The sequence below is a fragment of the Phyllobates terribilis genome, unplaced genomic scaffold (genome assembly GCF_046119375.1).
Source record: "Phyllobates terribilis strain yellow unplaced genomic scaffold, ASM4611937v1 Scaffold_3__8_contigs__length_932513732, whole genome shotgun sequence".
NCBI classification, from domain to species: domain Eukaryota; kingdom Metazoa; phylum Chordata; class Amphibia; order Anura; family Dendrobatidae; genus Phyllobates; species Phyllobates terribilis.
The window spans coordinates 516,477,134-516,490,020 of NW_027362763.1; the positions used below are offsets into that span (position 1 = coordinate 516,477,134).

The following is a 12,887-nucleotide window of genomic DNA, read 5'->3' on the forward strand; positions in this document are numbered from 1 at the left end:
CATTTTATTTCCTGATCGATGGAGATTTTTTTCCTATTTTCTGCATCGTTTCCCACCCGGACCAGGGCGGCTCCATGCAATGGCTCTCCCTATGTTACACTGTCTATTTCTGGTTGCAGGAAGAGATAGCGGAGTCGGCAACTTTATCTTTTTTTCATCAGATGTGTTGAGGACATTATTTCATGGCACTTACTATTATATTGGTATGAAAGGTTCTCTCCTACTGTTGTTATTTCAGCTTTCCTCACAGACCGCACAGATCTCCTGTCCATAAAATGGCTGCTAGTGGAAGAGCATGTGACCAGACCAGTCCATCAGCCTCATCCGATTGAAAACCTCACATGTGTAAGCTGCTTTTCTATTGGAGGAGACTGATGGACAGCTCTGGTCACATGCTCCTCCACCAGCAGCCATTTTATGGACAGGAGAACTGTGCGTTCTGTGAGGAAAGATGTACTAACAAGAACAGGAGGAGAACCTGTCACACCTATATAATAGTAAGTGCCATAAACTTATGTTCTCAACACATCTGATGAAATAAAGATAATGTGGCCGACTCTGTTATCTCATCCTGCACCCAACAATAGACAATATAATACAAAGACTATAGGAGGCAACTGGTGCAAAAGGTTTAATGAAACCCAATTGCAAAAAATAATTTTTAGGCAAAATTACATGCATGCATGTAAGAAAAAAAATGTCCCCAAAGGTGGACAACCCTTTTAATTTTAGAATTTGAGGGGCACAAGGGAGCCTGTGATAGTGCTGCAGTACCCTATTATGATATTCTCCCCTAAAAGGAGTATATTTATAGCAGAATATCTCATTATTACATTAGAATCTGATGGAATATATTACATTTTTTTCTCCTCGATTCAATATGTAATAAGTATGCAATATGTGATGACTATGCCTTTGTTTGAGTAAGAAACCAAATCTAGTGGTATGCAGTTATAATGTGGCTGCATGCATTGTCTCATCTGGACAGGCTCCTCTAGTATGACAGGTACCCCAACAATGAAATGATAAAGAGGGTGCAGTTGCTGGACCCTTTTAATAAAAGTTTTTATTACTTGGGTAAGTTGTAGTCCCATACATATTTCTACTAAAATGTAATATTAAATCCACCATGTAACATATGTTTGCCCTAAAAGCTTTAGAGAAGGAGTTGTACATTTCATTTACTTCACACTTATTTCAGATATATATAAATAGAGCCTGATGGAGTTTGATTTTTTGGTTGTCACGTAACCAGAGTAAGAATACATGAATTTCAATATTTCACAATTACCTATGTAACACGGGTACTTTAGATGCAGCAACACAGAAACACAGAGCAGCCAATACAGGGTTAATAAAGAGGGGGGGTTATAATAACAGGGTCAATCTCCACGCAGGGAGTAACAGGGGAAAATATGGGGGAAAACAAGGGAAGTAGCAGATAAAAGTCTTTAACTGACAGTTCACAGTTTAACTAGATGTAGCAGAGTCGAACCGGTTGTAAACGACAGTTTTTATACTTAGCTGACTCTTTTCCTCCACAAGGCAATTGCCAGCTGAGGCCGGTGTTGATTTCTTCAAACTTCCCCGCCCAAACAATGCTCCATCTTCTGGCGGCAGAGGGCGGTCTCCGGTTTTACCCGCTGAGCCCCTAATCCATAACACGGCACCTCACGTGCCCGGTTCCACCGACCCTGTGTCTCTTCTCTAGTCGGCTTGACTCCTCCGGTCCACTGCACTCGGCTCTTGCTCCCAGTCCTGGTGCCAGGAGCCTGGACCCCCTCACACTGCTCTGCTGAGCAGGACCCAGCTCCGCTTTCCCGAGCAAACGTCCTCATCTCTTCCTCTCTCTACCCACGCCACCAGTCTCTCAGTCACCTGACCCCCCAGCTCTCACTCTGGACACGCCCCCAGCTTCCCAGTCACCTGACTCCTGAGCTCGCAGTCTGTCTTCCCCCTGCAACCAGAGGCACGGCCCCGACAGTTCCGGATCCCTTGCTCTGAAAGTACTTACACCCGGGTCTTCCCCCTGACACCTACTTCATTGAACATTGCTACTCAAGTATTCAATACCTTGTTTGAGCCAGGCACCTAGGTGTACACATTGAGGTTTGCAATATTTCCATCTTTATTTCCACATTCATGTACCATCTAAAGTTTCCTTTAGGAACAAATTGAGCTAAAGAAACTAGTCATGCTCAAAACTATTTACTTATAGTAGTAATCGGTATAGAATAACTTCAGCTGATGCAAAAAATACACATGAACAAAGTCTATCGTTGTAATTTAAAATGTACTGTAGGTACTTAGCCAGGATTTCAATAGGTTAAAGGGAACCTGTCACCAGGTTTTCGCAATATAAAGTACAGCCACCACCTTTAAGCCCTCTTTTACAGCATTCTAGTAAGTTGTATGTAAGTCCCCAATCACCTCTGTATACCACAAAAAAGACCTTTTATGATACCCTCACACAGTGCGATCTGGTCCAATGGGCAGCACTGGTCTTGATACGGCGCCTCCTCTCTTCCCACAATGGCCGTCCTCCTGCTTGCTTCATGTTGATGACACGCTCTACACCATTCACACAGTGTTTCCCAATCTAGTTCCTGCACAGGTGCACTTCTCTCTGCTCACCAAGGGCTGGGCAAAGTACTGCACATGCGCTGGGAAAGAGAAAAGAGCACTGATTATCCTGAAATAAAGCCGGTGCATGTGCATTACAGTACTTTGCTCTGCCCTCAGCAGGGCAGATTGGAGTACACTGGTGCAGGAGTGCGATTGGTGACGGCATAGGATATGTCATCCATATGATGCAAGCAGGAGGACAGCGATTGCAATGAGAGAGGAGGCATTGGATCAAGACCTCCGACACCCATTGTACCACAGTGTATGGGGTATAATAAAAAATCTTTTTTGTGCTATGTAGAGGGGATTGAGGAATTGCATTCAGCTTACTTGAATACTGTAAAAGAGGCCTTAAAGGAGGTGGCTGTACTTTCTATTGGGAAAGTCTGGTGACAAGTTCCCTTTAATAGTATTCCCGGACAGATACCCTCCAATAGAAGCCTCTAATTTTTTAGATTCTTTCATAACCATAAGAGTCCTATGTTGCCTTTCTTAGACCTGAAGTTACACGTACAGTATGTGTATACCACGGAAGTGGGTATATTGGTTATTGGTGTTGTTGGCATTTTTATTGGAAAGAGGGATGAATGACTATCTGGAGGATCTTTCTTGTAAGGTGTAGTGGTTAGGGTTGAGTGACCATCTGGTGGTTTCTTCCTTGCATAGTATAGTGGTATGAACCTGAGGCTTAGTGCTTCATTACTACTTGCTGTACCAATCAATCCAAACTTTTTTAATGTCCGGGTACCATTTGTAAAATTCCATGTATTTGTCCTGCTGATGAACATAGGAAAATGACTTCTGCTCAGTAGATTGTAGAATTCATCTCATTGCTTCTCATTCTTGATTACAGTTACGTTACTTTTTTAAAGAATTATGTGCTACTGGTCCAATTCTGACATCTGATGTTTATACAGTCATGACAGCATGCTATGCCGATTCATTGACATGTTGTATCTAGAATCCTCTTCCAGCAAGCACTGACTAAATACTCATTAGGTTCATGTGAGCAAAGACTTATGAGGTGTAGGACTTTCTCTCCACAAAAAGCAGGCAGTTAGTGCCTCTCTATTCAGTTTATTAATGACCATTCCTATCAATCACTTCACTTTCTATCAAAATTCTTCTTTAGTGTCAGGCAAATAAATGTCAAAATATGGAGAGACGTACAGGTATCATCAATATAAGCAGCTCTAATGGTATTCATAAAAAGGCATGGGCTGTCATCCATTAGAAGTGGAGCCTATTATTTCACTTGCTGGTAGTTTTAGTAAAGAATATCCAATTTCAGGAACATCAGAGATGAAAGTGTCACAGCTGTCAGGAGGAGACAGCTGAATCTCAGCTCTCGAGGTAAGTAATCTTGATGAACATGATAGACAATATCCAGCCAACCAACTTCATAATACTTTGTGCCATTATCAACTGCTCTTAAGAAGATACATAATAGGTTTGATGCATGAAGCATATCAGGTTTATTTTCTATATTATCTGTCATTGGAAACACTGGAAATATATTCAGGAAATTGTAAGAATGTAGCGCCTCTCGAATTCCGAAGCTTGGATGAAAATGTATACCCTCCAGATACACCAATAGCAAGAAAATAAGACCATTCACAGCAGAAAATAAAAAGTTCCAGCCATATACCAAATCAATATAGAAACGCTGAAACCATTCGCTAAACAATGTAGCAATAATACTTTCCAAATCCAATCTATTTCATGCTTAAAGGGATGTGGTATAGCTGAGTAGCAATATAATATTACTTTGTAATTCGCTGTATTTAATCTCTTGCTTACATGATATAAAAAATCACAAAAAATGTAGTCAGTATGAGTGTTTAATAGCAACAGATTCGGGATAAGAATCGCTATAGGAGCCAGAAGCTCTACATGTGTTCTTCACTATCTGATGAAGTCTTGGAGCTGTTGTATTCAAATGTTTAGAGATTTTCTAAGATATATTAAACTTACACCACTCAGTGCATAGTGAATGGTGACTGTAACCACTAGGTGGCACTGACTGACAGCCAGCTCTGACATACACTGCTGCACCGGCTGTCAGTCAGTGCCGGGGGCGTGGTTACAACCATCGCTCACTATGCACTGAGCAGTGACTGCAGCCGCACTTTTATGGCTGAAAGTCCGAGCCTGCTGGAAGGAATAAAATTTATTTCCTCCCGGCAACGGGTCCATCAGTGAGGATGCCGGGCAAGTTCAAAACACTGTTAACCTGCAGATTAACCCTGTATCTGCAGTTTTATAGCATTTTTTTACATGACAGGATCCCTTTAATTTGGGCCTTATTAAAGGGGTCTCTGACACTATCAGAACTGATTAGACAGTATGATAGTGTGTAGGGACACCCTGCCACCAACTTGTAACAGTTGTCAATTTATTCATAAGTTTCTAAGAGGAATAACATAGGAACAGCACATGAACAGAACAAAGGAAGGGTGCTCTTAATAGTTATTTCATGAAGAATATAAGGTTCTCAATAATAACTATCATTAACCTAGCATCTTATATTACCAATATATTACACATGAATGTCTTTCTGTCTATCCAGCTCTTTTTTACCTATCTATGCATATAATTATCACTAGCCTAACCTTTTTTATCTTAATGCCTATCTTACAGGGGTTGTCCGGCCTTAGGTTAGAAGTCTTCAGTGAATCGATGTCACTGCAGACTTGTGAATCCTTATAGCTCATGCACTGCGGCTGTGAGGATTCTCTGGTGACGGCATGGGGAAGCAGTGGATGCGTGACCGCAGGTATATGATTTGCATACATGCGGTCATGTACTGGCTAGGCATATGCATCCTCGCTTAATGCAAGTGTATTGGGAAAGGCCAGACACATCAAGTCAGAATTTGGCCAGAAGTATGCAAATCACATAGTCGCAGTTACATAACCGCCCGTACCCGGCAGAGGAGGATTCACAAGTCTGCAGTTACATAGAGGCCGCACAACCCCTTTAAAATTTTTTGTTTTAAGAGTTTAACCTTAATGACCTACATATAGTTTGTGATTATGGGTGAGCAACTGCCAGGACGCTGATCAGTAGCATTGTAGTATCCACAACATTGCTGCTCTCATCTGTGCGGCTGTGCCTAATTCTATAGCGCAGCTCCTTACTGAGCAGCAATGCCAATCACAACTCACACATATGGACAGCACTGTGTTATATGCTGCAGGGTGGTGGAGATATAGATGGCCTATCAATGTTAATTCTTTTCTTTGTGTAAGCCATCAGCCAATACCTCCAACCAAGCAGTGCTGTCCAAGGTGACAGGTCCTCTTTAAAGGGAGTCTGTCAGCATAAAGCACAGGCACTCTGGGCACCCTTGGCGTAGCCAAATTGTTCAGTGCGACTTCCCACTTACTTGTTTTGCATCAGTATCTCCCGCTCCTCTAGTTCCTATAAGGCCAAATCTGTCAATCAACGAAGTAGAGGGCAGAGATAAAAAAAAAGTAGGTAGAGAGGTGCACCGAAACTTTCGGCCACGCCAATGGCGCACTGGGCACCTGTGCTTGATTTGAACAGTCATTTTGTACTGAAAGACTCCCCTTGAAGCGTTATTAGCTACAGGATGTAGCAACAATAATTATATGGATGGAGTTTTTACTCTTCAATTATGACATTTTAGATTTAGAGAAAACCAAGTAATTAATGTTGAGGCAAATTTTAAGATTTGTTTCCTTAAACAATTAGGTACGTGGAGAACTGAAGCCGTTTGCAAGTCTAGTGACGTCATTTCCATAAGTAAAGACATCTCTCTCCTCAGTGCGGCAACACTCGGTGTTAACCCTTGCACTGCCTATCGTATGCTCATGGACTTTGAAACTCTGAATATCGGTAAGTCGCTTTTAACTTCAAATTTATATTGTAAAACTGGCTTTTTTTTTCTAATGCCTCTTCAAATAATAGTTTCATTAAACATATACTAGGGAACATGCGTTATAAATAACTGGTAATAAATATGCAGGCAGAAGTCCCAAAGAACGCACAGCTGTTGTCGTCAAACACATCTGACAGGCACTCACACGTACAGCTGCCACATTCATATTCACCTGTCTACAGCACATATGGTAGAGTCACAAACCTCCCTCTCTGGAACAGAAGACTCCTTTCAGTTCTTTAACTAACCCTTATCTAATGAGCTTTTACAGAATTACAATCTAGAAACCAAATTGGTTTAAGACATTACACATGACACCGACACTGCAAGAAGGATTCCTTTTCGAGCCATTGAATTGGTTCCATATCTGATACAAATAGGAATAAATGTCAAAGTAAAGATCTTAATCTGATATTAATAATGAACTAGCAAATATGAATATAGGATAAAAATCCTTTAATCCAGCATCAATAGGACCTTGAAAGGTGAACATTTATATAATATTCTGCATTATGAGTCAGAAATATATATTAAAAAGTACATAAAAGCTTTGAGAAGACAGATCAACCTGTTTTTAATAAAGGGAATTTCCTAACAGATTATCTCCATGTAATCTTAGACCAGTATCTCATGTCTGACATTCATTGTCTAAGAACAGGCCCTGCTGTCTGGACTGGCTGTGGGTCTCCTGACCTAAACGCACTAGTCATATGGTCACGAATGAAGTTGTTGAGTTCAGGTAACTAATGACCAGTCTAACAAACAAAGCAGCAAAGCAGCACACTGTAACGCTAAGTATGCGAACATGAAATATATGAAATTTGAATAGCATTACTGCTGTAGAAAATAGAAATAAATGAGAAATCTAAGCGCATAAATTGGACAATGATCGGTCTAGACATTGTGGTATGTAGTCAGACCGTGAATGTAAGACATGTGGAACCTACCTAAAGGTATGTTCACACAAAAGCCACGGATTTTCTACAAGGATTTTCCAAGAGGAAAATTTGCAATATATTAGCAGCATGGTGGCTCAGGACATAGCACTGTTGCTTTTCAGAACTGGAGTCCTAGGTTCAAATCCCACCAAGGACAACATCTGCATGGAGTTTGTATGTTCTCCCTGTGTTTGCTCAGGTTTCCTCCAGGTACACCCTTTTCCAATTTACATTGTGAGCCCCAATTGAGATACTGATGGTGAGGGCTCGCTCAAACGAGTGTGTACAATGGGTGAGTGCAATCTAATGTTTTTATTGGATAGCACTTGGACCAATGTTATTCTACGGGGCAGTGCTGATCAGCGTTTTTTTCGAATGAGAAAGCATGCTACGATTTGCTGCCCAAATCGGATGGAACACACCCATTGAAGTCTATGGGTGCATGGAAACTGATGATGGACTCACAAAATAGAGAAGATGGAGAAATTTTGTTCTCCATCTTCTGACAGTGATCCGATTATCTCATCCGAGAGAATTGGATCACACTAAGATGACACTTTGATAAAACTGTGACAGAGTTTGATTGCAGTGTCATGAACATAATCGATCTGTTTTCTCACTTGAGAGAATCTACACTCATGTGAGCGGGCCCTGGTAGTGAGGTCTGTAAAGCACTTTGAAATTAATGGTGCAACGTAAGTGAGTAAAAAAAAATAAAAATAAATTATAGCATTAGCAAATCTCATCCAAATGCTGATCGAAAAATCATAGCAGAATTTGAATGGAAACTGTCCTGCAGTGTGGATAGTAAATCAGTGGTAAATAATTTTGGGGGGAAAATTTGCTGTAAATATTACCTGAAAAATTCTGCCTCTGCTGAACATACCATTATGTTGCTAGCCTTGCGAAATGCCACATTATATTACAGTTCTATGTTGCCAGCAAGTGCAAGCTTATCAGACGTTTTTGATTATTACATGCAAGATTTCTGAAATATCACTATTATTTATTTTGCCTGCATATTATCAGAATTGCCTCTTGTGTGCATTATGTTTCAATAATAACCTCTATTGCCTTAATTATGCCTTTGAAAACTGTGTTTTTACCTGCACTAGGAGACACTGTGATTCAAAATGGGGCCAACAGTGCTGTCGGTCAAGCTGTTATTCAGATTTGTGCATCGATAGGTGTGAATACCATTAACGTAATCAGAGATAGGTAAGAATTATTTAATTCTTAATATTTCCATGGCTTACAAAGAAATGGTGCTATATATACATAATAGCGCCAGTTCTCCTTACAAGAGATGATCAGTATTTCTTACTAATCCACGCAGGTGCCTGAAAATTATAAGGAAAATATACTGTACATACAGGATACATTTGAATATTTGTGTTTATTTTTAACATTGGGATTTCAAAACTAAGAAGGCAAAGTTGTGGAATTATGGAAATCTAAGGATTGATAGACATGTTAATCATATGCAGATGATGAGAAAAAGTGAAACAAAATTTTCAAAACATCTCAATTTATTCAGTGTCGAGAATCAGCGCCGCACACATGCCAAATACATGCACTTACACATCTTGTCATGCTATTAATGAGGTTATTATTCGTTGTTTGAAGAATGTTCTGCCACACTGAATGCACTTGGGTACGCAATTAATCAAAATCCTCTGCTGGCAGCTTCCTTTGAAATTGCCAACCAGCGACGTCCCAGAGGCAAGACACTCAAGTACGGAAATACTGTACAACATAGAGCACGTTTAGAGCATGTGTTCTGCTAACAAAAGTACAAGCAACATGCGGCCCGGTGTTGTCATGTTGAAAAACGACTCTTGGCACACTTTGGAGAGATAGCAGTACCACTGGTTTCACAATCAAATTAATGTAATGCCGAGCTGTTAGTGTACCTGGAATGAAGACTAAACGGGTCTGGCTATTGTACACTCTGTGACCCCACACCATAATCCTGGGAGCATGATCGGTGTGCCCAGAAATGGACTAGGACTGAGATTCAACCTTTGTATTTGAAACTACACATTCCCATGCTATCCCAGCCCAAGACTGTTGTCTCTATTAGTAATATTATCCTGCCTAGAAGAAATTAAGATTTACTATAAGATCTATATTTCAAATAATACCGCTATATGAGATTTATTATTATTACAGGAATAATAATATTGCAATATAACAAACACCATCAGACCATAACCAAATATAGCCAGCATATACGGTATTGATAATATCACCATACTAATCATTAATCAAAACCACTGTAAAAAGACTGATATCACCATCATACAGTGATCATATAATGGTAATATCAGTTTTACACCAATGCTTTGCAGATCATTGATGTGCATACTGTACAGGTTCTCACCACTGATGGTAATCATTCATTTTCTCTTTCCTTTTCTATTCACCTCAGAGTGACATGACCATTTCTTTCATCCATAACACAACCCTGCAAAATGTAACAGAGACTTTTTTTTTAGCTTACTGCTATTCCAGCACCTTCATTAGCTTCCCCCACCTCTATACAAACCATATATTATTACTAGACAGTAATGATGTCCCTTCTGTGCCCCGTATAGTAATAGTACCCCTTTTTTGTGCCCAACACAATAACATCTGTGACCCTATAGAGTAACAATGCTCCCTCTGTACTCACTCGTAGTAATACTGCTCCCCGTTGTCTTCTTATAATAGTTCCCCTGTTCCTCCATTAATAATAATCCCCCTTGACCATTTATTATAATAATGACCCCGTACCTCCTTATTATAATAAAAACACCCACTGATTTTTATTATAACAATAATAACGCCTCTTGTGCATCCCCTATAATGATAATGCTCCTTCATTGTGCCTCCTTATAATATGGACCCTCAATGCCTCTTTTTTTGTAACAATACCCCTGAGCCGGGGCATACAGAGAAATCATGGGGCCCCATAACAAAAGTCTTATCATGGCAAAAAGGTACAGTCACAGAAGGACATACCTCCCATCTTTTAAAGACACGATGAGGGATATGTATTGCACTGTTATTTTGCCCCTGATGAACTCCTAAGTGTTGTAATCCAATATGATACCCCTTCCATGGCCCCATAGAGTATGATGTCCCATAAAATCACTCCACATAGTATGATGACCCCACACAGAATGATGTCCCCACATTCCTCCATCTACAGAGTATGATGGCCCCACACAAAGTGTGATGACCCATAGCATCCCCTCAGTAAGATGGTCACAACAGCTCAGCACAGAGTATGATTGTCACAACAGCCTCCCATACAGTATGATGGACCAACAACCTCCACATTCATTATTAAAGTCACAACAGCCCCTCATACAGTATGATATCCACCGCAGCCACCCATACAGTATGGTGAACCCAGCCACTATATAGTATGATGACCCCACACAGACTGATGTCCCCACATACATTCACCTACATGGTATGATAGCCCCACAAACCCCACAGAAAGTATGATGCCTCACAGCAACCCATACAGTAAGATGATCACAATAACTCCCTACACAGTATGATGACTGTAACGGGTCTGGGAGGCGGAACCTCTGAGCAACTATACAAGGGGGCGGTCCTTGTAAGGAAGCGGGTGGCTCCCAGGGAAGATGGGCAGGTAGTCACGGCAAGTGACAGGGACAGTCTCTGGGTAGAAGGGCAGGTAGTCACGGCAAGTGACAGGGACAGTCTCTGGGTAGAAGGGCAGGTAGTCACGGCAAGTAACAGGGACAGTCTCTGGGTAGACTAGCTGACAGGTAGCAGGTGGACGCTCCCAAGTGAGCGGGCAAGAGTCTCTGGACGGGCAGGTGGTCACAGCAAGTGACGGCAGAGCCTCCAGGTAGGCTAGCAGGCAGGTAGCAGGTGAGCGCTCCCAGGTGAGCGGGCAAGAGTCTCTGGACGGGCAGGTGGTCACGGCAAGTGATGGCAGAGCCTCCAGGTAGGCTATCAGGCAGGTAGCAGGTGAGCGCTCCCAGGTGAGCGGGCAAGAGTCTCTGGACGGGCAGGTGGTCACGGCAAGTGACGGCAGAGCCTCCAGGTAGGCTAGCAGGCAGGTAGCAGGTGAGCGCTCCCAGGTGAGCGGGCAAGAGTCTCTGGACGGGCAGGTGGTCACGGCAAGTGACGGCAGAGCCTCCAGGTAGGCTAGCAGTCAGGTAGCAGGTGAGCGCTCCCAGGTGAGCGGGCAAGAGTCTCTGGACGGGCAGGTGGTCACGGCAAGTGACGGCAGAGCCTCCAGGTAGGCTAGCAGGCAGGTAGCAGGTGAGCGCTCCCAGGTGAGCGGGCAAGAGTCTCTGGACAGGCAGGTGGTCATGGCAAGTGACGGCAGAGCCTCCAGGTAGGCTAGCAGGCAGGTAGCAGGTGAGCGCTCCCAGGTGAGCGGGCAGGCTGGTCCATAGACAGACTGACAGGTGTCGGAAGGCAGACCGTCGGACCGCAGGCTTGCAAGCAGGTAAGCGGATATCAGGCAGGTTTCAAGCAGGAATCTGGCAGGTGACTGGCAGGTAACAAGCAGGAATCTGGCAGGTGACTGGCAAGTAACTGGTAACGGGACCTGAGGGCTGAAGCAGAGTGAAGGCTTTGCAACAACATTGCTCGGGCACCTCCATTTTGGAGGAGGTGCCTTATATATGATGAAGTCCTCCGGCCATTGGCCGGGGACTCCTTAGGACGGCGCGCGCGGCCCCTTTAAGAGAGGGGGAGCGCGCGCGCGCGCCCTAAGCACAGTGGCCGGGAGGCAGCGCGCTCTGCCAGCAGAGCGGGAGGAGGACGCCGGGCACGGAGCGGAAAGGTGAGGGGAACAGCGTCCCTGCCTAGCAGGAGGCAGGGACGCCGACGCTACAGTACCCCCCCTTTAGGCCCCCCCTTTTTTAGGCCAGACTGAAATTTATCAAGGATGAGAGGGGCATGGATGTTCTCCCGGGGCTCCCAAGTTCTCTCCTCAGGCCCAAACCCCTTCCAATCCACTAGAAAAAAGGTCTTTCCTCTTACCTTTTTGGTGGCCAGAATGTTCTCTACCTCAAATTCGTTTTCAGCGGAAACCGGAGCAGGAGGCCTACCTGTAGACTTGGAAAAAGAGTTAAGTACCACGGGTTTGAGGAGAGATACATGGAAGGAATTAGGGATCCGCAAGTTGGCCGGGAGTTTCAATTTATAGGCCACCGGGTTGATCTGTTTGATAACCTCCAGTGGGCCGAGGCCCTAACTTGTAGGAAGGAACCTTGAGCCGGACATACTTGGACGAGAGCCAGACTCTATCTCCAGGACGGAATTGTGGAGGATCCAGACGTTTTTTGTCAGGGTGTTTTTTCATCCGCTCGGACGACTGAAGGAGTGCGGATCGGGTACTCTCCCAAATGGAGGAGAATTCGCTAATGAGAGATTCCGCAGCCGGA

The 12,887-nt window shown here is 43.2% G+C and overlaps 1 protein-coding gene across 1 annotated transcript in view; it reads left to right on the forward strand.

Annotated features, from left to right (window-relative positions):
* Positions 1–12,887, forward strand: part of LOC141258205 (enoyl-[acyl-carrier-protein] reductase, mitochondrial-like) — a 109,587-nt gene that overhangs the window by 72,708 nt on the left and 23,992 nt on the right. Inside the window, exons 4-5 of the mRNA XM_073673207.1 lie at positions 6,343–6,486; positions 8,583–8,685. Coding sequence (XP_073529308.1) covers positions 6,343–6,486; positions 8,583–8,685 — 247 coding nt within the window. The remainder of the gene's footprint in view (positions 1–6,342; positions 6,487–8,582; positions 8,686–12,887) is intronic.